This window comes from Phyllostomus hastatus, unplaced genomic scaffold (genome assembly GCF_019186645.2).
Source record: "Phyllostomus hastatus isolate PE091 unplaced genomic scaffold, TTU_PhHast_1.1 phas_scaffold_585, whole genome shotgun sequence".
Lineage (NCBI taxonomy): Eukaryota > Metazoa > Chordata > Mammalia > Chiroptera > Phyllostomidae > Phyllostomus > Phyllostomus hastatus.
The window spans coordinates 8,289,067-8,313,838 of record NW_025334037.1 but is presented as its reverse complement, the minus strand read 5'-3'; the positions used below and the strand labels follow the sequence as shown (position 1 = coordinate 8,313,838).

At 57.8% G+C, this 24,772-nt stretch overlaps 1 protein-coding gene across 2 annotated transcripts in view; it reads right to left on the bottom strand.

Moving 5' to 3' along the window:
- Nucleotides 1-2,424: 2,424 nt before the first annotated feature.
- The window catches only part of KCNC1 (potassium voltage-gated channel subfamily C member 1), a 42,057-nt gene continuing 19,709 nt past the window's right edge, over nucleotides 2,425-24,772 (bottom strand). Inside the window, exons 2-4 of one of the 2 annotated variants that reach the window (XM_045825475.1) lie at nucleotides 11,983-12,916; nucleotides 4,948-5,136; nucleotides 2,425-2,938 (exon numbers count right to left, since the gene is read on the bottom strand). In XM_045825475.1, the coding sequence (XP_045681431.1) occupies nucleotides 2,874-2,938; nucleotides 4,948-5,136; nucleotides 11,983-12,916 (1,188 nt within the window). In that variant the 3' untranslated portion in view covers nucleotides 2,425-2,873. Of the gene's footprint in view, nucleotides 2,939-4,947; nucleotides 5,137-5,710; nucleotides 8,177-11,982; nucleotides 12,917-24,772 lie in introns of those variants that run through there. The other variant, XM_045825476.1, reaches the window with a different exon arrangement.

Here is a 24,772-nt window from a genome sequence, read left to right as displayed (position 1 = left end):
GCGGCAGGGTGTTTAAGTGGGAGAATGCGGCGGTTGGATGTGCGTGTGCAAAGCTCAGAGCAGCCAGTGAAGTGGCCCCTCAGTCACACCCCTGGCACTTCTGGAAGGAGGCCAGGAGGCGGGTCCTGAGGGTGCCGGGACTCAGGGCCAGCAACTCCAGCGTCCCGTGAAGTGCCTCCAGCTCCAGGAAGCCTTGGGACAGCTCCACTCGAGCTCCGGAGGCAGACCCCCTGGGTTTCAGACCTTGGCTTCGTCACTCATTGTCTGTGTGGCTTTGGGCCAGTCACTTTGGTGCCTTGCTCTTGCCTCTACAACAGGCACATTGAATTAGTAGGGGCTCCCATTAGACAGACAACTTCGCAGGTGCCCCCCACACAGCAGCAGGTCTGCGTCTGTTAACCCCCTTTCCCCATTAGCTACTATGTCCCTGAAAACCCACATCCCAAACAGTGTAGTGTCGAGTCCCGCTCGGGTCCACGGGAAGCGCCTCCCCCAGGTGGGGCCTGGGCAGAGGGCGCACGACCTGCCCTGAGGCAGCTGAGGCTGCTTGGTGCTTAGGCACGTCCTGGTGCTTAGGAACGGCCGTTCCGTACACAGTGACGATCTGGCAGCCTTCTGGCCGCAGCAGCCCTGGGCAGAGGCTTTGCTGCACTCACCACCCCTCAGACCCCTACCTCCTGGTTCCCGGACCTCGCTGGGCACCAGGAATTTGAGGCAAATGCCTAGAAGGGATGTGAAACTGTTCGTGAGAACTGGGCCCCCACCTCCAGCTGCCCCCTCCTCTGACTGCTGACTCAGGACAGGCTGGGAGGCATGGAGGAAATGGAAATCAAGGGGAGACCGATGCCCACTTGTCTGTGGCCTGGGTGGTCACCCCCCCACCCCGCCCCCACCGCCGCCCCGCCACCCACCCCCCGAGTGGGCCTCCGTTCCCAGGCTGTAAAGTGCTCCGACTACAGAAACTTTTCTGCTTCAATGTTCCTGAATTCCCTAGTGGCTAAGAGGAGAATTGGAACCCCAGTCCCCCATTCCACCCCCAAGCAAAACCAAGTGAACAACCTGAGTGAATCAAGATCCCTAGGAGAGGGCTCCGCCCCTTCCAAGGTGCCTCCGGGCTGAGTAAGGGGTGCACCTTAAGGTGCTCCACCAGACGGTCCGACCAGGGTGCCGCTGGGGAGGGCCCCAGACCTGTCAGCCAGACTACTGCCTCTTGCTCTGCCCGACCCAAGAATGGCCCTAGCGGGGAAGGGGCTGTGTCTGCAGGGGAAGGGCAGGGCGGGCTCCTGCCTGGCCAGATTCAGGGAGTCGGGGCTCCCGCTTGACTCCACAGTGAAGCTGCCGTGTCTGCAGAGGACTTGCCTGTCTCAGGTCGGGTCCCCGAGTGCCCTGTCCTTCCCGAGAGCTGCCTCCCTCTGCCACCCTCCGGCCAGCAGGATCTGCAGGGGCCTGGCTAGGGAGCAACTTCCTCCTCGGGGCCTGCCCGGAGGCCCAGAACCAAATTGCGACACTGACTGAGGCAATAAAAACTCAGATCCGTGCTTCATCTCAAAAGTCAGCTTTTTATTATCAAGAGCCAGGGCCCGGGGAGGGGAGGTGTTGAGCTAAAGCAGCATTGCTCTCTTTCCAGGAAACGTTGTGAGCTGCAGTGAAAGCTCGAGATGTTGCATTTTTTTTTTCAACTCAAGCATGTGTTTTTCAAAAATATCATCCTTCCCCACCCCCACCCCCCCCCGCCACTAATTTTAGAATCAGACCAAAGCCAAGCTACTGTCCTCTGTTTCTTTTGGGAAAATACTATATTTATTCGAGATGCAGACGTGTGTCTCTGCAAACCTCCGATTGCTTCAGCAAAACAAATCTGCTTTAAGACTATACAGAAACCATGATACAAAATTTATTTCATGCTAGAGTCGCTTTGCATAACATTGGGCATGCAGTTTTTACTCGGAAGGACTAGGTTGCATACAATGCCAGGTTGTGCCTCAGTAAAGGTGGGGGAGGGCCGCCCCTCCCGTGGTCCTGACCTTTTGGTGCTCTAAAGAAACACGTGGAAAATCCGCACGGCGTAGATGAGTTACTACGAACAATTTGTCATGAAAATTGGTCACACTGGATCTACATGTCGGAAAAGGTGATCGAGTCAACCTAGACTAGCCGCTGCCGGGGGCCTCGGGCGACGTCCGCTGGGTCTCGAGCTAGCCGGGCCGAGGGGAGCAGGCGGCGGTGCGCGATCCCACAGTTCTGTTTGCAGCGAAGCTCTCGGTTTCCGCGTGAGAGATGAATTATGAAGGTGAGGTCAATATGACCGATGACTGACTGACCGACTGCCCTTTCGGGAACCTCTCCTCTCGATCTCGTGTATGAAAAAGGGGAGCAATCTGTTCCCCGTCCCCACCCCGCTCCCAGCCCCTCCCCCTCCCCCAGAAATGCACAGTTTGCTACCGAGCACCCTCACAGTCCGGCTCCACTGCGTGTGAAAGTAAAGAGCTTTGAAAGAAAATAGACTTCTGCTTTTTTCTTTTCGTTGTTGTTGTTGTTGTTTAGGGTGATCATACAGTTGCAGGGGGTGGGTGGGTTTGGTTTGCTGGGTTTTCTGTTTAACTTCATGCAAGTCATGCTAAGGGACCCTTCCACCCACCCCTCCCCGAATAAAATAAAATTTAAAAAAATGAAAAGAAGAAAAAGAAATTCTCTACGGTCAGTTACCATTTGGCCGTAGAAAAAGCTACGTCCGTCCTAGCACAATGCCTGGGCCACTCGGACTCGTCCGGCAAACCTGCGTGGCGTGAATTTACTCTGTCCGAGGGTGAGGAGGGGCTGCAGGTCCACCCAGATGCTTATTAGCCACCAGTGTCCTCGGCCAAGCCGCCTGGTCAAGTCACTCTCACAGCCTCTGTCGGCATATACTTAGCAATGACAGGGCTTTCTTTGCAAAGATCTGTATGTAAAGAATACAATTAACACTTGAGCGTCTCTTCTTGGCTTTCCCATCCCGCTTGGTACTTAGTTTTAAGGAAGGAGGAGGAAAGACAGAACAGCCGCATGCAGAGGCAGGCAGATTCTTCTCCAGCTGGCGTGGCTTTCCCATGCAGTGAGCCAGCCCAGCACGCCTCCTTCTCTCCCTCCTGGGGGGACCGGGTAGAGTCCCTAACTCCGCTCCTACTCTGCACATGGCTTATGGCCCGGAATTATCCCGAGAAAAGCAAGTCCTTGGCAGCTGTCATGGCTCCACGAGAGTGGGGCCAGGTGGGTGTGGGCGGGGCACTTCACCCTTGGCGCCTCCCAAAGACTCTGGCAGCCACACTTGGCCTCTGTGGGATTGGGCAGTGGGTACCACCTGTGGACAGTGGCAGCCGCTGGGCAACTGCAGGGAGAGCGGACTTCGTCTGCCCCACACTCCCTGGGCTTTCGGAAGCACAGTAAAGAGACTCTCCTTTCTGCTCTTGGAGGCCACACAGATGGGTCCAACACTCAAGAAGAAGGAGGCAGGCAGCCCACAGATGCCGGGAATGGTGTGCCTGCTTTCCCCGCCCTCTCCCGGGCTGCCTCTGCTCCTGGCATTCTAGATCCTCCACTGGGGGAAAAGCCAGTTGCATTAGGCCTATCCATGGAAGGTGCCAAGGATGAGGCCCACCCCCCCGCCAGGCCAGCAGCCCTCCGCCATGCAGCACCATGCGGGGAGCACTATGCCGCGCTGGGGTCCAAGGGACCTCCAGGCAGGGCACGGAAGCAGGGACCAGCCTGGATCAGGTGGGCACACTAAGCACCATGACAAAAAGGACTTCCCCCGTCTCAGTGTAGGCTGCCTCTCCCTCTTGGGTTTGCCCTTTATTTTGAACCCTGCATTTTCTCCTGTGTATTCTTGTTCAACCACTTCAAATACTGGAGCAGTTGTAAATGGCTACAGGCTACACCAACTGTTGCTCTAAAAAGCCAACTGTCGCTGTGGCCCAGCCTGCTTCCCCCAGTCGGCATGCATCCCGTGTGGGCATGGGAGGTGCTCCCAGACATGCACGAGCAGCCCAGCCAGTCCGCTGTACTGAGGATGGCTTTCTCCGCCTCCTGGGCCCTGGGCCAGTGCCTGGAGCCTTGAGCTAGGGTGCTCTGGGATCCCACCCCAAGCCTCTCCCGAGCCCATGCTCAATCTAGCTCTACTAGAAGCCTTTTCCCCAGGGTGTCAGCCTAAGATAAGGGTCTGGTAGAAGGAGTCCTTGAGCAGAGACCACCACATCCTTCCTTCACCAACCACAAGGGGGCGCTGACCACACCCAGGGCCCAGCTAATGGGCGCTGGGGATGGAAGGGGCTGCACAGTCTTGTGTTAACAACCTTCTCTTGGCAAATTCTCTTCTCTGTCACTAGCAATGTTCTGACTGGCACACACCTTCCCTAGCAAGGACACTGGCCTCACCCCCTGGCCTGAAGCCACCTCTTTCTTCATGGCTCCCCTCCCAATGGGCTGTGGTTTCTCTTAAAAGGATGCTTTTAGAGCATGGATTTTGGGTGGCTAAGCCCACAGGGCCTGCCCTGTTGCCTTCCTCAACCACTGGATGGAAAGATCACTTTGCCTTTTGGGTCTGACCTGTCATCTGCCAGAGCAGCCTGGAGCAGTCGAGGCTCCTTCCACATCCCTGGGTACCCCTCTGCCTTGGGTCGCAGCCCATGGTCAGCCAGCCTGTCCCCAGCCCTTCCTACCCCTTCCGTACTAACCCTTAATACCAACCCATGGCTGCCTGGGCCTCAGGGCCACCCTGCTGGCCTGACGCTGCACTTGGGAGAGAGGGACTCAGATCTCGGTGGGGGCCAACCCCGGGGGCTCCTTCTGCTCCCTGCCCCCCATCAGTGTGCCTGCCTGCCCCTCAGCGCCCCTCACCCCCCACCCCGCCCACCCGTCTGCAGGAGCGCGAGGCGGCCAGGCTGATGCAGCGCCCCAGCCTCCTCTACATACCCTTTCTCATTCCTCCACCAGGTGGGCACGCGTACTCCCCGGTTGATAAGAGGAAGCAGGGTCCGTATCTCTCGCGGGTGCCCGAGCGCGTAAAGGGCAGGCCCTCATCGGGGGTGAGGGCCTGGTCTATGTGGGGGCAGTCTTCGTTCGCCAGCGCGGCCTTCGCCACCTCCCCATTCAGTTTGGAATCTTCAAACATAAGCAGAAGCTATTGAGACACTGAAAACTGTTTAGTGGGGGGAGGGGGGACAGGCCGGAGGTAGGGCATTGGCAAAGGGCGGCCCGTCCCTCCCGACGGAAGAGTGAGGGGCCGTGGAAGAGTGAGGGGCCGTGGCGGGAGCCTCGAGGCTGGGGGTTCCGGCTCACTGAGGCAGCCTGCGGGCTGCCCCTGGTGCTGTGAAGGAGGGGCTCCTGGGTTTGCTCAAAGTTTGCAAAAAGATGAGTCGGGGGCCCAGCAAGCGCGGTGCTGGGGGCCGGGCCCAGGGCCCGAGTCTGGGCCGATGAGACACGATGGTGCGGATGCAGACATGGGTAGAGGGCCAGACACAGAGCTTGGGGGGAGACAGACAGACACACAGAAACGCTCCAGTCTGGAGAGGCAGCCTTTTCTGACCCCTCTGCTGCTGACCAGAGCTTGGCTGCTCCCGTCCTACCGGCTCAGGATTCCCTGGCCCCATCCGGACACCGCCCCCCCCCCGCCCCGTCGAACCCCACTGATCACTCACTCCGCGCTGACCACCGCACACACCGCCTCTGACCGCACAGCCTGCCCGCCTGCCCCGCCCCCCATGGCTCTGATCTGGTCACTCGATGCTCTGCCCCCATGAGGACTCGGCCCTGTCTCACAGGCTCCTCTGTCTCCCACACAGACCCAGAGGACCACGCAGTCCGCCCCACATGCCACACAGACCAGTGCTGGTCACTCAGTCTGCTCCGGCCCCCATTCAGATCGAGCTGGCGGCCTCCGCCCCGCTCCGCACCAAGCAGGCCCGGTCAGCTCTCGCAGGCACGACAGGGATGTTTGCATGAGGCGGTGACAGCGAGCCATGGGCTGGGCGGGGCTCCCGTTCCTCCGTCTCCTTTCAGCAGCCGCCCCCGAGAAGCAGAGCGAATGGATGTGTGAGGACAGCAGCAGCGATGGGCGCAGGTGGGGAAGGCGAGTCTTGGCCTCTGTGGCAGCCTGAGAAGGAACCTGGGAGGAGGTCTGGGGGCACCTGGGGAGCGGGAGGGGTGCAGCCACAGCGGGGAGCTCGCCCTCTCCCAGGCCCAGGAGCAGCGCAGTGGGAGCCCCTGGAGCTGGCAGAGGGGCTCTGCTGGCCTTGGCCCCTGCCCGTCCCCGCTGGGGACTGAGCCCGCCCCACGCTCCGGGGCTCTCAAAGCAGACTGTCCCTGGACGGGGTGGAGCCAACTCGGGCCTCGAGGTGGGCACCTCGGCTTTCTCAGACTTCACCTAGGGTGCAAGCCTCCAGGGAAGGTGGCACCAACACGAGTGGGACCACGGGAGGGGGGTCTCTGAAAGACTAAAGGGGACAAAAAGCTGGAGACAGTCTCCTCCCGACTTGACCCTCTTCCGTGACCCTGTTCCCATCATGGAACTACACGCAGGGGTGACCCTTCTCCGCGGGCACATGCTCGGTGTGCCCGCGCGCAGGGCCACAGCCACGTGCACATCGTGTCACTACAAAGAGGCAGTCAGTCGAAAGAGAAATGGACCAATCAGGTTTATTCGTAAAGCAAATCCAAAAAAAATCCCATCATAATTTTGGAACTTAAAAAAAAGTCTGTCATACAAGATGGCAAAGCATTTCACGTACAGTGCGTTTCTCGACAGAACCCAGGGGCTTCACTCCTGGATGTACTCTGAGCCAGAAAGGCCAGTTACCAAGGTAACTCTGACACCACACAACTGGAGCTGGGGCCTCCCTGGGGGCGGGGGGCTGCCTAGCACTGGGGGTGGGTCTGCGGGCACACACACCTGGGCGCACAGACACGCCCAGTCCTGCCTCCCGCTCTGGGCTGAGGGAGGAGGCTGGTTGGGGAGAGGGGAGGGAGGTATGAAAGGAGAATGTGGATGCACGTGTGGAAGTCGGGCCCATAGCACCCTGTACAAATTTTCCTCAAGGGGAAAACAGTAAGCCCCAGCAGGCAGCGTCTCCATCTGGGAGGGGAGCCAGGACCTGCTGTCTCTCTGGTGGCCGTCATCTGTCAGTAGAGGTAGCTAGAGCCTACAGTTCTTGCCCAGGGCTGGGTCAGAGGTGTGTGGTGGAGCTTGAGACCTCTCCTGGAGCTCTGAGTGCTGAGTCCCCACCAATGAATGACTCTGCCCCACCCCTGTGCCATGCCCCTGGGGCATCCAGCTCCCACGGCCTTTAAAGGGTCCAGCGTTGGGGCTGGTGTTCCCTGCAGGGGAGGGGAGCAGAGGGCATCCATCAGGGATCCCTGGGTAGATGTGAGCTTTGTACCTTTGCTTCCTAAAGAGACCCCCACCCCCACACGCCTGGGCCTGCTTCTTCCATCAACCATGACTTCGAGGAGAGGGCTATAATTGGGTAAAAGTGTTTAGGTCTTGCTCTGTGAAGAAGCCAGCCTCCCTGGGTCGTTGGTTTATCTGTGGTTTGGGGTGCTGTCAGAAACTGGGAGCATTCTCCCTCCCCAGCTCCAGAGAGGTGGCTGGAAGAGAGAGAGACAAAGGAGGAGCCGACTCTCTGAACCTGGGGAATGCATGGAAAAGGCCAGAGGGCCGGCTCACCCAAGCCCCCCCGTGCTTCTGCCTTACCCCATCCTGTGGATGAGACGGCCCCCAGCAGCCTCGGTTCCCACCTGCCCCCAGACCGAGGGAGCCCTGCCTCCCCGGCCCAGGGCCCCTCCGCCCCACTAGGCCCGAGGACTGGCGATGATGAAATGGCAGCATGGGCAGCGGCTCACAGAGATGGTTTCCAGGCTTTGAAATGGGCTGAGAGAGATGAGCGTCCGCAAGAGGGTCATTTTTTTTAAAACTTTGGAGCAAGGCGAACCCGGCGTCAGGGCCCTCAGCCAGCAGGGGTGGCTTTTCCGCCCTGGTCTCCAGGCACGGTCGATGTACTTACTGTTCAGACCAGCGGCGGCCACCAGGGGCGCACACGGGGCTGGGGCAGGGTGGGGGGTTGCTGGGCATTTCCTTGGGTTTAGCTCCAAGGGGTCTGCCCAGCCGGGGGCTCGGGGGAAAAGTCCCAGGCTAGCTGGGGACAGTCTGGGAGAGACACGAGCAGAGTACAGTCACGAGAACCGGCACGAGTCATGCAACAAAACGAGGAGAGAAAGAGAGAGAAACATGATTAGTGAAGAGAGAGAAAAAGAGAGAATATGAACAACACAGAAAAGAACACCAGGCCTGGCCCTCAGAGCTGCACCGTTTTTCCGATGCCTCCCCCTTAGACTTCTTGGGGCACCCGACTCCATACGGACCCCAGCTGCCCACCCTGGCCCTGTGTCCAGCAGAGACTTGGTCAGCTCATGCGGAGGGGCCCTGCCCACACCTGCCCGGTCACTTCTACCTCTACTGTGTCACTCCCTACCTCGGGCTAGCACCGCTCCCGCACTCTCTCTGCAGCTGGGCAGGGGACAGGCAGGGGCCTGGGAGAGGAGCACTTTGGATGAGTTTGCTCGGGGCAGAACCTCCCACCCCCACCCCAAAACTGCCCAGGAAGCTGCCGTGGTAGCTCCCAGAGTTCCGGGCAGGGTCTTCTCTGGGGCCTCACTGCTGCTCTGTGTGCCTGTGGGCAGAAGAGGGGGCTTGGCTACCACCCCTCGCCCAGGCCAGCCCCCTGCCTGCTTATGGTGGGATCCCACAGCCCCACACGTGGCATCACAGAGGAACAACCCACAGCACAGGAGCAGAGATGGACGAGACACACGCGAATGGACATGGCAGGACAGAGGGTGACTCAGAGCTGTCCAGAACAGGTGGTCTGGCCCCGCCCCCACCGCCCCTGACTGCAGATGGGACAGGAGCAACTTCTCCTGGGCCATCAGCCCCAGGCAGCCCTCCCCCTGTGAGGTCCTACACCCCCCAGGGCAGATCCCCCCACATGGAGGCCAGGCCAGCCACGGCACAGCAGAACAGACCAGACCGTCCTCACAGAAAACACAGACCTGAGGCTGCAGGAGAGAGTGGAGGTACTGGGGGGCGGGGGGGGGGCGGCGGGGGAGAGGAGGGAGCTGCCGGCCTGACTGGGGGGCCTTGCTGGAGCAGGGGCAGTGCCCTCACGGCCCAGCATGCTGTGCTTGGCCCCAGTCCAGGTTCTAAGAGGAAATGGAGAGCCCCAGCTTTCTTCACTGAGGCCACCTGACGGCCCTGTGGGCAGCGTGAGGTTGGAAGGGGTGCTGAACCTCATTCCCCTCAATCCCTGCAGGGCCAGGTCTCCACCCACATCCGCCTTCCTTGCCTCTGGCCTCCCCCGCTCACTCACGAATGCTCCCCAGCCCCACGCCCATCTAGGTGCACAGCTACAAGCAGAGAGGGGGTGGATGGAAAGGGACTCGGGGACACAGAGATGGGGGATCCCATGCCCCTCAGTGACAGTTAATCCTGGTCTCACGCACCAGCATTTGGTAGAAGGAGTGTTCTGGTGAGGGGTGAACCTCAGAGAGGGTCTCAGAGCCCAGGTGGACCGGTACGGGCAGTAAAACAGCACCAGCAGGGCGAGTGAGTACTGGGGAAGGGAGTGGAGATTCAATGTGGGGATGAGAGGGGGCGGCAGGAGGATCTTGGCATCTGGGCTCCAGGGGAAAAGGCTTGGGAGAGCCCAGAATACCTTCTCAGCCACGGAGGCTGCTTGTGCCAGAGCTTTGGGTTCTTGAGACCTGGGGCCGGGGTGCGGAGGCCCCCAGGGGCAGGGCTGCCGTGGCCACGGGCCCAGGGGATCCCGCAGGAGTGCGTGGGCTCTACAGGCCTGCTGCAGCATGACAAGAGGGCTTCTGTCCCTGGGATGAGCTGGTGTGCACGTCAGAACACACACGTCTGCACTCCATGTGTGCGTGCATGTGTGCGTGTGTGCAAGTGCACACCCTTAGCACATGGAGAATACTGGCTTTGTCTAAGAGTGCAGACAATGTGTGCCTGACTGGAGTGACCTGCGATCCCTGACAGGCTGGCCTGGGGCCCCCAAGCTCAGGGCACTAATCCTGAAAGATCCAGTGTTGGGGAAGATGTGACAGAATGGCCAAGTGGCACCATGATGATTCCATGCATGCTGGCTCTTCCTGCTGGGGCCTGGAGTAGAGCTGGGGGCTAGGCCAGCCCAGACCCTCCCCTGGAACCCCGGGAACTTTCCTTGCTGTGATGGTGGCCGCTGAGGTCAAAGAGCTGGCTAGTCCACAGCAGAGAGGTGGGGCAGGAGCTTCCCACCGGCCGATGCCCAACTTCCTAGGCAGGAGCCATGCCTTGGCCGGTGGAGCCCAGCCCCACCTCAGGCCCCCTATCCAGCTCTGAGACCCCTGCCCACCCCCGACCCAGCCCAGGACACTAACCAAGTTCCTCTTAGGTGCTTACAGGAATCCCAGGAAAGGGAGGGTATGGGGCCAGGAGAAGGGGCTGGAGAGCCCCCATGGGCAGAGATGTGGGCCTTGGGGGTGCTGTTTTGGGCAGCACAGCTGTGGGATGAAGCCGGATCTGGAGTGGGGTGGGGGTGGTCTGGCAGGGAGCGCATCGGCAGGGAGGAAGGTCAATCACACGCTGGGGGAGGCTGCCCAAACCGCGGGAAACTTGCTCATCCGGGGCTGATGTCCCTCACAGACTGAACGCCTGCACTTGCTCAGCCTCCCTCACCCCACGCTCCTTCTCAGCTCACTGTGTATCCTTCTCCGGGTCATCTGTTCCCTTGCAATCCCTATGTCCACAGAATAAGTCGATGGTATTCCATGGGTAGAGGTAGACTATGGGCTTTATATCTTCGGACCAGAGCCCCATGATCAACTTTATGTGCTATGTGCAGGTTCTCATAAAACTGAGAGAGTCCCATAACAAACCACTAGCCATGGAATATTAGAATATATCCCATGGTGACTAGTATTGTTCATGCCCCCCTCCCCCTCCCCCCTCCCACTGAAGTCACGGGGAAGTGGTTGGACTGGTTGGGGTGTCATGTATTGCTGCTGCAGTCCCTACCGTCGGAAGTGGGGAGGACCCTCGGTGGGTGGTGGTTGCTGGTCTGTAGCTCTTTCCTCTAAGCTGCCGGGGGTGGTGGCCCCGCCCCTAGTCCTTTGCTCACCAGCCGCTTCCATCAGATCGCCATCGGAAACTCCCACTCAACCATCAACCCAAACAGACAACGTGAAAGCTAGAGTCACTCCAACAGGTTCTAAAGATAAATGCTAAACTCTAGAGTGGTGGTAGAAGATGAGTTGGTTCGGCATGCTATGGGGGAAGTAAGCTTGTTACGGAGGGCTAGAAGCGTCTCCTACGACGCACCTGGAGCTAGGCAGCCGGAATCAGAGCACGAAATCTACTCAGCTATGGAGACAGGCTCTGCTGGGGGTGAGAATCCTTGCCACTGCCTTTGCAGGGACCCTCCTGCCAGATCCCATGCAGCATGTGTGCCGTCTGTACGGCCTGAAGGGGGCCGTGTAAAGACCAAATCAGAAGCGGTCTGCCGTTTCCAAATCACACCCACCCCCGCCCGGCCCGGACACCAGGTCAGTGGCCTGAGTCAGAGACTCACGCTGGACTCCCGCCCACCGAACTTCAGCTCCCCGGGCTCCTGCTAAGAGAGTCCTCAGCAACCTCGAGGGCCTTGTCATCTCTTCAGAACCTCGTGAGACCAGCACGTCAACCGCCTTACCCAGAGCCACCAGTGAGGTTCCTCTAGTGGGCTCTCGCCTGGTGAATTTGGCTGCCCAGCATCTCTCCCTGGGCCCCCAGGCTCCGCGCCTCAAGACTGAGTGCGGGTTCCGGGGTCACCCACGGAACTAAGGAAGCAGTCCGACTGAATCTGGAATCATCGCTACAAGGGGCAAAGGTGAAAGGTCAGATCGACATGCCTCTAAGAGGTTTCCTACCTGCTCTGTTAATTTCTAAAATCTCTTCCTGGGCCAGCGGGCATGTGTCACTCTGAGTACTGTGGTGTGGAGAGTTTACGACAGATTTACAATAATTGGGAGATCCCAGCTGCGGCGGCCGTGGAATATGCTTCTTTTTTTTCTTTGGTAGTTTCTGCTTAGCCATGGCTAAGGAGTAATACATCCCAAAATTGTTCACGATGACGGGCACGGGCATGGCGATGGTCAGCACCCCAGCCAGCGCACACAGCGCTCCCACCAGCATCCCGGACCACGTCTGCGGGTACATGTCTCCGTAGCCCAGTGTTGTCATGGTGACCACGGCCCACCAGAAGCCAATGGGGATGTTCTTAAAGTGGGTGTGCTCACTGGCACTGGGGTCATTGGGCTGTGCCCCTATCCTCTCGGCGTAGTAGATCATGGTGGCGAAGATCAGGACGCCCAGGGCCAGGAAGATGATCAGCAGTAAGAACTCGTTGGTGCTGGCGCGGAGGGTGTGGCCCAGGACGCGCAGGCCCACGAAGTGGCGAGTCAGCTTGAAGATGCGCAGGATGCGCACGAAGCGGACGACACGCAGGAAGCCCAGGACGTCCTTGGCCGCCTTAGAGGACAGGCCGCTCAGGCCCACCTCCAGGTAGAAGGGGAGGATGGCCACAAAGTCAATGATGTTGAGCGAGTTCTTGATGAACTCGACCTTGTTGGGGCAGAAGACGACACGCATGAGGAACTCGAAGGTGAACCAGACCACGCAGACGCCCTCGATGTAGGTGAGGAAGGCCTCCGTCTCCGCTTCCCGGTAGTAGCGCACCTGCGTGCCATTCCGGACGTTCTCGATCTCCGTCTTGTTCACGATGGGGTTGAAGCGCTCGTGGGTCTCCAGGCAGAAGGTGGTGATGGAGACCAGGATGAAGAAGAGGGAGGCAAAGGCCACATACTGCGGGGCAGAAACACAGAGTGTCAGAGGGATGGCCCTCCCACCCAGAGCCGAGAAACCTGGGGTGTCCTTGTGTTGGGTACAGTCAGAGGCCAGGCCAGGGGAAGACGTAGTGACCCCTCCTCCAACACTGGAGGAGCTGACAGGCCACCGTTCCCTCTGCAGGGCACAGGGTAAGGAAGCTCGAGGAGTTGAAAGGGTTGTGGCATGGATTGCTTTGTTTTCTCGAACATGGTTACATTCTTCCTGGATGTGCAGCTAGACTACATTTCCCAGCCTCCCTTGCGCGAGGTGGGGTCACGTGACTGAAAGGGGCGAAAGGGGCCGGGTCTCCCAAAACCTTGGTGCTCTGGCTTCTAAGCTCTTTCTTCCCCCGCTGTCAGGCAAATGCTGAAGCCTCGGGGCGGGGCGGGGGTCCACAGAACTACCCGAAAAGAAGAGCCTGCGACCCTGAAAAGAAAGACCATTAAATACCCTCCTTGAGCTACTGCTTGAGTGGGAAAGACGTCCATTATGTTAAGTTTCTGTGGTTTGGGAGGCGGTATTGGTTAAAGCATTTAGCCACCCAGACTAATGAAAGTGACCTAGCTTGCTGGGGCTGAAGTTGGCAAAGAAACGAGAGGGGGCAGCTATGGTGGAATCAAGCCGCATCTCTCCTCTTCTTTCCTTCCTACTCCAGCTTATTCGCTCTTGTTTTTATGAAGCTGTACCTCACTCACGGATACTCTTTCAGGTTCTGTACTATCTAAACCTAAAGAGGACGTTTATCTGCCTCAGAGTCGTAGATGACTTTTTTTTTTAATTTGTTTTCTCTATCCTCCTAGGAACCCACATATCCAGTCTAGATGGGAGTTCCCCAACCTTGGGGATATTCAAGTAGAGATACTGTGTTGCTGGTTCAGGCACCAGCTGGAGAATTGGACCAGATACTCTCAAAAGCACCATAAACCATGGGGTCTGCCTTTCTCCTCCCGCTGCCTGCCAGCCCTAGGACAGAGGTGTGGGTGGGAGGCAGAAGAAGCTGTTGCAGTTCTGGGGCTTTCCAAACATACGTGGGCACCTGCTTCTCTCAGACCCCATCAGTGAGAAGGAAATAACCCAGAATAGCCCAGCCTGTCCAGAACCACCAGCTCTGGCCCTGAGACCCCAGGAAAAGGTTCAGGAGACCCTTAGATTTGGTTTGGTGGCCCCATATGATGACCCCTTGGGCTTCTCGAGCCCCTAGCACACACAGAAACCCAAAGAAGAAGAATCGAGAAGCTGTCTGAGTTTCAAACCCTCCTGCTCAGACTGAATTGCAGGCAAGGTCTCTTCTTACAGCCTCGAGTTGGGTCCCCGGAACTCTAACATGCCATGGCCTCCTCCAGCACCGCCCTGTGCTAATGGAACCTGGTTAATCAGCTCTCCTCCAGCGGCCCACCTGGTCATACTTGCCTGCATGTTCCTGCTGCTCCCTTTCCCTCTGGACCCTCTTTCTCTCAGCTTGGCCAAGACACACCATGGCCAGAACAGGGCCATCTTCCTGGAGGCAGCCCTGGGGTACAGTTTGGAATAGGTGGCACCTTTAGTGTACAGAGCTGCTGTCACAGATGACTTCAAGGAGTGCCACAGTCTCACCCTGTATCTTCAGCAGGAGGCAGCCGGGCCACTTCTAACCATTTCTTTAGTTTGCGTCAACGCCCTTCCCCACCTCTTGGGTTGAGGGGGTGCAGCATTGAAAGTCCCAGAATAGCCCTGTCTGGGTTGACCGTGGCCATGGGACCTGGAAACCAAGAACTCTGTGGACCTTCCAAGTCATGTTCTGGGTTGAGGGAAGGGCAGAGGTAAGGGGAAGGGACAAAATTGGCATTTCAGAATGTCAACATAAGAGCAGCTTCTAGGGATCATCAGGTCTAAGACAATGGGCTACACATTACGGAAGCCTGAGGACCAGAAGCGGGAAGAGAACTGCCCAAGGCAACCACTATGGTATGCCGATAGTCCTGCAGGCTGGCGATTCACAACAATGTTATTCTACACTGACAGTCATGATCCCTATGCGTCCTTCCTTCCATCCACCTTTCTTTTATCCATCCATCATCCATCTACCCATCATCCATCCATCCTTCCTTCTATCCTCTCTAGCCTCCCTTTCACCCACACATCTATTCGTCCTTTCCCCCTCCCTCTACTCGTCTCCTCTCTGTTCCTCCTTCCCTCCCTCGCTTCCATCCAACATGCATGCATCCATTCTTTCCCTCCCGCCTCTCCTCTTTTTCCTTCCTCCTCCCCTTCCCTTCCTTCCTTCCTTCCATCCTTTCTTCCTTTCCTTCCTCATTAAGCACCAGGCTATGCCTAGCACAGAGGGGATAAGGCCTCAGCCCAGTCCTCAGGGAGCTCCTCGCCCAGCTGAGGGTAAAGGACACACAGAGAGATGAGTACAGTGCAGTGGACTGAAAAGGTGACGTCCACAGCCCTGAAGTGGGTGAGGTTTGGGTCAGGTGGGGCAGGGTAGGGACCTAAACCAGGTCTTTCAACTCCAGAAACAGCTCTCTAAGGGTCCAGACAGTGCCAGCCTGGGTCACCCCAGAGGTAGACCAGGAAAGCAAAGTGGACTGAAGGGGCTACCACTTGTGACCAAAGTTTATCTGGCACTTCCCATTACCAGAGCTGCCAGAGCTCTTGGAGCTGAAAGATCCCTGTCCCCTGGGTATTTGTCCCCAGATTCCCTCTGGAGAGCCCCATCTTGGAGGTTGGCATTCACAGCCCACACTCCCCACAGGCAGGTCATGCCCCCAGCCATACCCCCTTCCCTGGCCTTTGTGACAGGGAGCCAAGAGCAGGGCCATTGCACCCCTGGGCTCTCGACTCTGCACAATGGGAGAAAGCAAGAGGCACATCTCCTCCTTGCTGCCCCATCGGCCACAGATGGTATCACCCTCCTAATCTGTCCCATGTCTATCCTCGGTCCCCTTTGCTTGTACTGACTCTCCCAACAGGGCTACGGCCATCAAAGCTAACAAATTTTAGGCTTCAGTCTTGGCCACCAGTCTAGCCTCCACACCCGAGGGAGCAGCCGGCTGGAGTCCCAGCTCTGCATGCCACCTGACCGTGCCCCCCAGAGGAAAGCCCACACTGCTCAGCCTGGCAGTCTCTGTGCCTGACCTCACTGACTTCTTTACGTGAGCCCAACATTCTTGCCACATGCAACTCTCTGCCATTTCTGACCCCCCACCTCCATGTCCCGTCTTCATACCCGTTGATCCTTCCGTCAGAGAGTGTTCCTGCCACTCTTTCTCTGGAAAAGCACAGCATCCTTCAGCACACCACTAAGTAGCCCTTCTTCTGGGACATGTTCTCCAGGTGAGGCTCCTCTTGGCAGCAATGAAGCCCCCCCCCTCCAGAAGCCTCTAAATTCACCCCTGGGAGACAGCAAGCCTGCCTCCAATGCTAGCTCATCAGTGCTTAGGGGAGGTTCATAGGAACAACCCAGACAGGGTACTGATGTCCCAGGAGCCTTCTGGGACATCAGTACCAGAAGGTACTGATGTCTGGGAAAGCTCCCTGGTGGCCCCACAGGACCCGAGAGCTTTCATCCCATGTGCACCTCTCACAGGACAGGCCTTGATGGGGGAAATGAGGCCCAGAAAGAGGCCAGGTCTTATAGAAATTAGGGTAGAAAAAACTCCTTAGTTCTCAGCTATCAGTGGGGATCCTGTCTAGATTCTTTCTTCTCTGGGCCCCAGAGCCAAAGGAGTGGGGATGGGGGGGTGGACAGCAGCAGCCAGGCCCCAAGCCAGACACTTGGACTTCTTCCCCAGGGAAGCCAGGAGAGGGGGAAGCCAGGCCTCCTACCCTGTCCAGCTTTTGGCTGCTTTCTTTCTGACCTTTGCTGCCCGCAGCCTGGTCCTTTGTCACAGGCAGAGCCCCAGCAACACCTGGGTCCAAGTGGGCCCTCGGGAGGACTGTGGAGAAAGGTATCCCTGGCTTGCTCAGACTGCCACATTCTCCCAAGCCTAGAGGCTAGCAGGTCAGCCACAGCACACAGCCAAAGCAAGAGCTCACATCCAGCTGAGTCTGAGGCTCCCTTCTGTCTGGCCTCAGGGCATCTGGGCACAGGAAGGAGAGAACAGGAAGCTACTCAAGCTAAGGACCCATTCTGTACCATTAATCCTCATACCACCTCGTCAGACAGGTGGTTGTAACCCCACTGTGCCAAAAAACCCAGGTACAGACAGGTTCAAGGACTAAACCAAGGGTTGAAAGCTAGTGATGAAGCAGAGGCTTGGACCTAAATCTGTCTAGCTCTAGAGCCAAAGCTCTTTCCACCGCTGGAGAGGCCATAGCACTTGGGGCTAGCAACACAGCTCTGAGCATTGGGGGACTGCCCCTGATCATGTCTGAATGGTTCATCTTGGAGCTGGACACCTTTAGCCCAGACCACCTGAGAGTAGGCTACGCCCGTACCCAGTGAAGGAGAGAGCCAGGATGCCTGGATCCACTGGCCGGAGCCCAGCCAATGCCTAAATGAGCCAATGCCCCTTGGCCCAGGACCTGGTAGTGCCTGGGGCCACAGCAGCCCAGGGGTGTGGCCACAGCACTCAGGGAGTCAATGCTGATGGCAGCTTTGGATGGTCCAGCCTGCCTCCCCACCTGGCCCACTTCCTCGAATGCCCAGAGAGGGCAGGGTTGGAAGATGATCTCAACTTGTTCAAGAAGCTCAGCAGAAGAAAGTGGGGGACTTGTGTGGGGAGGGGAGGACCAGGGGTCAGCTGGACACTGGCAGGGAGGGCATCCCTGCTGCAGGCAAGGGCAGGGGCTGCGCCCCATGGGAGCTGCCTGCCTCCCAATCCCCAGTCACCAGAGGACACGGAACAGTCACTCAGAGACCGCAGACACACAGCTGCCCAGAGTACACACCTCACCCATTACCTAAGCACATACATTGTGCATGCATGTGGCCACACGAACTACAGCATGGTGTCCCGACCACACACACACACATTGAGAACACAGGGGCCCACGGAGCGTGCTGAAACGTATCATCACGCACCGAACGTGACACCTAGGCGCTGCACTGCAGGGCGCACACCCCGCAGCCCCCACACAGCACTCACATGCATACACTCGGAGCACGCAGACAGTGCAGAAGGGCCACCACACAGCGCACCCACTAGGAATGCAGTGGACCCCAGGCATGGCCGCTCAGCTGGCCCCTCCCTGGCCTACTTCACCCCTGTGGGGTATGATTGGCTCAGTGTGTGTCTCTCCAGCCCACCTTGCCTCTGCCTCCTCGGCCTGCCTCCCTGCTGGGATGGTGCCAGCTCCCGGATCTCCCACCCCTAAGGCCCATCATCCGCAGGCTTCCTGATTTGCTGCCACCCAGAAGACCTTGTCTCCTTTCTCCAGCCCACCTCAGCAGCAGCTGTGCCCCACAGCCAGGATCCTGGCCAGCTGGGAAGCCAGTCCCTCCTGGGCTGCTAGCTGGTGGGGGGGGTACACAGGGAGCTTTGTCCAGCAGTCCAGTGGTAACTGTGACCCCAGCCTGGTCACCTCAGCAACCACCCCGTGAAATTTTTAGACAGCACAGGCGAGACCTCTTGATAATGCAGTAGAAACTGAAGCTGGTAGTTTCTGGCTTTTTTTTTTCCAGAACCAAATCACAAACCATGAGAGACCCACCAATTGCGTTCTAGAAAGTGGTAGCCATGGCAACAGAGCAAGGCATCCCATTTCTATAGTAACCAGGGTGGTGAGGCTGTTGGCTGTAAAGTCAGACAAACCTACTAACGATCTGTTGACTTAAGAAGATATTTTATAAATCGCCAAGTTATTTTTATCATAACCCCACCCCTGAAACCATAAATCAGAAAGGCAATTTACTACCTTATCTATTAAAATGACCAATATGTGCTATGACTTTCATTTCTAAATTATTTATGCCACAGTCATCTTTAGAAAATTGTACTTGCTTTTCAGAACCGTTCAGGGCTTTGCTGTGGGGACCTGTGTTCTCACAATTTGGTGTTTCAGGATGAAGACGATGGTCATGACGTGACGTGGGGCACGGACCGACACTCTGGTCTGGCCCAGCTCTCGCTGTGTGACTTTGGCAAGTTGCTTCCCCTCTCTGGGCCTCAGAGTCATCCTCGGCAAAGTGAGGGTTGGACTTGGCCCCTTCTGAGTGAGGATTCTGAGACTCTCGAGGTTTCGAGCAGTGGGGCTAATCAGGGGAGCCTTGGCTGGCGTCCAGGCCCCAGGCCCCCAGAGGCTTCAGGTCAGTTTTTCTGTCTAATTAAATCTGCCCAGCGGGGGTGTGCGGCGTTTGAGTCAATCCATGCGGAGTCAGTGATGCAGAGCAGGCAGGATGGCCAACTGGCCTAAATAAATTGTCAGTTGAGTAGAGTTTGGAAACCGAATTAGGCTCGCCTGCAGTAACTTGGGCTGGGCGTGCCCACACGTTTGGGGCTGGCTGAGGCTTCACGGAGGGGAGAAGGCAAAGGAACCCTTTGGGGTCCAGTCCCTTTTTTGGTCTATCAATACATGCCTCCGCTATCAGTTCCAAGAAGCCTGGCTGTGTCCTGAGCACCCCATCCAGGCGTCTAGGCCCGGGCCCCCACCCCTTCTCAAGAATCCTCCCTTCTTGGCACCCGGACTAGGGAGCAGTGGGTGGAGGGCTCCCCACGGTGCCACACGGAGGGTGGGAGCTGGAGGGTGTGAGTGTGTGGGGGGAGCATGGCCGCGTGGGTGCCTGTTTAGGAAAGTCTGTGTGCTGGGGAGAGTGCTGGTGGGAAGGGGGAGGCAATGTGTAAACGTGGAGTATGTGGGCACGTGGTGAAAGCGTGTCACCTGCTTATGTGACCTGACTCCAGGCATGTGTACAAGGCTTGTGTGAAGGGTCACTGTGTGTACTGTAGGTATTTCATGCGGGCAGTAGAAGTGTGTGTGTGTGTATTTATAAGGACATGCATGGGTGTGGTGTGTGTAAGGCCATGCATGGGTGTGAGGTACGTGTGTGAGGACATGTGTGGGCTGTGGGGGTGTGTGTGTGCATGCATGCACATGTACGGGCCCTCTCCTGGAGGACACGTGCTCTCTGAGCCGAGACCCAGCCCAGGGCCCCGGCCCTTTTCCAGGCCAGACGTGATCACTCACACAGCAGCCTGGGGGGGGTGCACCTCTCCCTGGGACCGTGCCTGACTGAGAGACAGAGGACAGACAGGGTGGGAGTGGAGAGAAGGCCACTGAGCCGGCCTGGGGGAAGGCCACAGGGAGGCAGGCCGTGCCCAGACCCGAATCTCCTCGTGTCACCGCACCGACCCCTCAGCCCCGGGATCCAGTGTGGGCAGCAGGAGACCCAAGGCCAGAAAAGGCAGTTCCCGGGTCTCAGGGAGCACAGACTCCCCAAGAGATAAGAACCCACTTGACTGAATGCATGAATTCATTCTCAGGACCCTAGACTCAGGTCCCACCCAGAAAGGGCTGCCCCGCCGCTGGCAACTTTGGAGGTGGCAGAGGTTCCCATGGTGCTTTTTCATTCCAAGATACACATTTTTTTCACATGTTGAAAATGAAAATATGTCATAAAATGTACACATCCTTAAAATAGTATTTCTTCCCATTTCCCCAGCATGCTGTTATTTAACTCATGGCATGTCTTCAGTCGGTGATAACTTGGACTTGCGAACACATGGGCATTAGAAACCTAGAAAACACACACATACACACACACACACACACACACACACACAAGGTCCTCAGAGATTTCTGGTCCAAACGCCACCAGCTGTGGCAGAGATGGAGAAAGGGAGTCGTGGCGAGGGAAGGGACATGCCCAAGGCCACAGAGCGCTCAGGTGGGGTGGAGATGAGAACCAGGTCCTCCTGAAACATCAGTACGGGTCTCTTGCATGAGGCCTTCATCACTGTGGCCTCTAAGCCTTTGCTTAGAACGCCACGCCCTCCTGGCCTCTGGGCTCCCCAGGTCCCGCCCACCTTCTAGATCCCAGGTCAAAAGCAGCCGAGTCCCTCTTGTCAAAGGAGGCAGCAGCTGCAGCAGAAAATGGCAGGGCCTTGAGGCCAAGCCAACCTGAGTTTTGGGCCTGGCTCAGTTAGCGACCTTGGACAAGTCACCGTCCCTTCTGAGCCTTCGTTCCTGGATAGGGAGGAGGTGGAGTGAGAGGCCCTGCCTCCTGGCTGGCTGTGATGACCAAATGCAATGACACACAGAAAGCAAAAAGGCAGCATTCAAACATGCTGTTTCAGTCCCCACACAGACCTCCCACTCTGACCCTCGGCGGGCCCTCCTACCCCGGGCCTTCCCATCCAAGCGGAGCTCTTGGTGTCCGAGTGTCTCAGATGTACAAAAGCCTAGAATCTTACAGTCATGGAATGGGAACTGCTGAGCTGGGAGGCACCTGGGACAGGGGCGCAGATGTGCCCCCAAATCACAAAACAGTGTGACTGTCCTTCAGAGCGCCCCCACCCGCCCCTACTCAGCCCACGTGGCATGAGCAAGCCTGAGTCCCGTGGGCCCCTGGGGGGCCTAGCTGACCAGCACAGTGACCAGTCTGTCCCCCAAGGCCAGCTCTGGTCCCTGAGGGCAAGGGGAGGGGTGTTTCCTGAGGGACAGCCTCTGGGAGACCCGGTGGAATAAGGTCGAAGGAGAAATCTCTGGATTTAGCAACAAGGAGACCTCGGTGAGGGCCAAGCCCCCAGAAGGGTGGAAGGGAAGGCAGGGAGCGTGAAGCCCTCTCTGGTGAAGTGTGGTGGGGCACGAAGGGGGCAGGAGCAGACAGAGGCTTTTGTGGAGGGTGCTGGGAGAGAGTGACTCGGTGGAGATACCAGTGCAGATTCCTTAGTCCCACATCCAGAGACTGAGGTCCAGTAGTGGTAGGAGGGACCAGAATTTATCTTTAATTTGCACCCTCGGTGGCTCGAATGCTGCCAGCCCCATCCTGGCATTGGAATTCGGGAGGGCAGATGAGACCCAGCACCAGGCAGCTCTGGTGCACAATGAAGCTCAGCCTGAGACACCATTAGGGGCTGGGCAGCAGGCAGCATAGTGGAAGGGGAAGAGTCCTGGGCTTAGCCTCAGAGAACTGAGTTCGAATCCCAGCTCTGCCACTGGCTTACGGCTGCAGGAAAGTAATACCTCAGAGACTCAGTCTTTTTATGCTTAAAATGTGGACAATAATAGAAACAAACTCCAGGTAGGAAGACATTTTTGAGAGGCCTAGAGGAAAAAGTGGAATGTCTAGGGCTTCTCCAGATCTAGGGCAGAATTCTGGGGCAGGGAGAAACCCCAAGACTGCCAGTTCCTCTGTGTGCTGGTATTCCAGGAGTCAGGCCAAGGCTTCCCTCTACAAAAGTCCAAACACAGCATTTTTGGTTTTTCCCCAAAACTATGGGCCTGGGCAGTGCAAAGAACAGCAGCAACAGCTGAAGGGAGGACTGTGTTCCGTTTCAGTTTTCTCCCCTCTAGCCTCTCCTGCTCCTGCCACCACTTGCTAACGACAGACCAGGAGCAAGTGCTGCCTTGTGAGAGCCGACAGCATAGTCCTCAGAGCCTGTGTCCTGGTGCCACAGCCTGGGGCAAGGCCATGTCCAAGACCCAGCGCTGCAGCCTCCAGCCGTGAGGGACACTCTCCTCAGGGTGACAGGGGAGACTTCCCATTCCCACCCCTGCAGGCTTCCCACCGGAGCCCCCGCCTTGCAGCCGGGAGGAGCGGAGGCTGGGCAGGAAAGGACACCCAAGGTCACCCAGTGAGGGAGTGGGGCGAGAGCCAGAGCTCCCGGCTCTCCAGCCTCACTGGGAACAAGATGGAGGATTGACGCCAGCAGCGGCCTGGTCCCGAGCAGGCCCCATATCCTGTGCTCGCCACGAGTCCGTCGCATTTAAACCACATGGCAGCCCAGTGAGGTAAGTTCTATTATTGTCACCGCTTTTCAGACGCCGGCCTGAGGTTCGGGGAGGTGAAGAATCTTGCCCCAGGTCCCAGAGGCCCTTGGTGGCCCCCCAGCAGCCCTGCCCTGCCCCGAAGCCCAGCCCCCGAGGCCGCCCGCAGCACAGACCGTCCACCGCAGGATCCGCCGGCTGGGCCCTGGGAGCCGGGTCTGGCCGTTCCAGCCAGGTTTCACCCTTAGGGACGTGGGGCTGTGCTGTCCCAGAGTGTCCCTACAGTCCCCTGGGCCAGGAAGGTCCCATCAGGCGCCAGCACCCACTCCCTCCTGGAGTCCAGAGTGTGAACACCGTCTCCTGTTAACACTTTGAACTCCGAGGAACACTAGTGTTCCACACGGGACGCCGCTAGTCTAGTTGAAGACGTAGAACTGGGTGTGCCTCCCGGTGCGCTCGCCTGATGGGTGATGGTGACCTCCACATCCCCCTTCCTTGCTCTGACCGCCGGGGAGCTCAGCGGAGCTGGGTGCTCAGCTCTGGGCTAACCCTTTACCTAGGGGTGGGGTGTCGCTATTTCTTCTCTTCATTATACTCTTACTTTTTGTCTTTTCCTCTCTCTGTCGAAGGGTTCTGTTATCGCTGTGTCTCATGTGCCTCAAACCTTGTTGCACTGCAGTGTGGAATGAGAAACACGGGACTGAGACTCCCAGGTCAGGAAGTGAGCAGAAGGCACCCCGCACAGGGGATGCAGGCTTCCCACGGTGGCAGACCAACGACCCCCTGCGGTAACCCTAGGGCGGATGTCCCTGTTGGTGGCCACCAGTGACAGGGAGCTTCCGAAGCCACTCATTCTGTCTGTGGACAGCTCTAGAGACAGGCTTGCGTCTCCTGCTGAAGTCAACCTCCCTGCCCCTGTTTCCGGTGATCCTGGTCCTGCCCTCTGGAGTCACCAGAACACACTGCTTCCTCCCTTCTTCCCTGGGAGGGCCCTGCTCGCCTCTGCAGGCCGGCCTCGGGGCCCACCCTGAGCCGTCCCTCCGGCAGGCTGGGCCTCCTCCAGCTTCCCTCATACCACCTGTCGTGGGCCAGCTCCCCTGGCCTGGTTCAGGGCCTGCTTTTCTTGAGCTCTCACTGGGGGTGGCTAGATGGACCGCGTGCTTTACCTTTTGCAATCCTCGCAATCCCCTGGGTGGCCAGAGTATTCAGTTTTGCTGAGCCTCACTGTCCTCTGCTGTCAAGTGACAGCGACCACCCTTACAAACATGATCTCACTCATGTTTAGAAACCTCTCTAAGGAAGCTGGCATGACCTCCACGTTGCACACAAGAAAACTGAGGTTCAGAGTGATCGAGAAGTACAAAAATCTCAAAAACCCATACAGTTCAGGAGTAAGAGGCAGAAGTGGAAAGCAGGTTGCTCTCTGAGACCACTGTGCTTCAGGACTTCCATTTGCGAATCTCTGTCACACCTGCCCAGGACGCCCTGGGAGGAAGGTGTTCGTCTTCCCACGATGACGACCCTGGGTACCGCTGTCTGCAGTTTACAACACATCTCCACATTTTGAATCCTGTGCAAGTACACACACACACACACACACACACACACACACACACTAGCTAGGCCATCAACACGACCTTCCTGATTGTCCCCATTTGGCAGGTGAGAAAACTGAGACTCCAAACTTCGTGGTGTGTCCACTACAAATCCACTGGGAGATGTCCCCCAGTGCCCACGTGTGCTTTTGCGTCGGGTCCTGACTCCCAATAGGGTGTGCGTGTGTATGTACATAATGAGTGTATCCATTCAGGGGAAAGGAATAAAGAGAAGACCCCCAAGAGAGACAGCTCAAGGAGGGCGGTGGGCACAGCCTGGGCAGGACCACAGCCGACTGCTCACCCGCTGTCTCCCCGACGTAGATTCACTCTTCACCCCGCGCCTGTGCGGCACCGAGCAGAGAGTGAGCACAACAGCCACCTG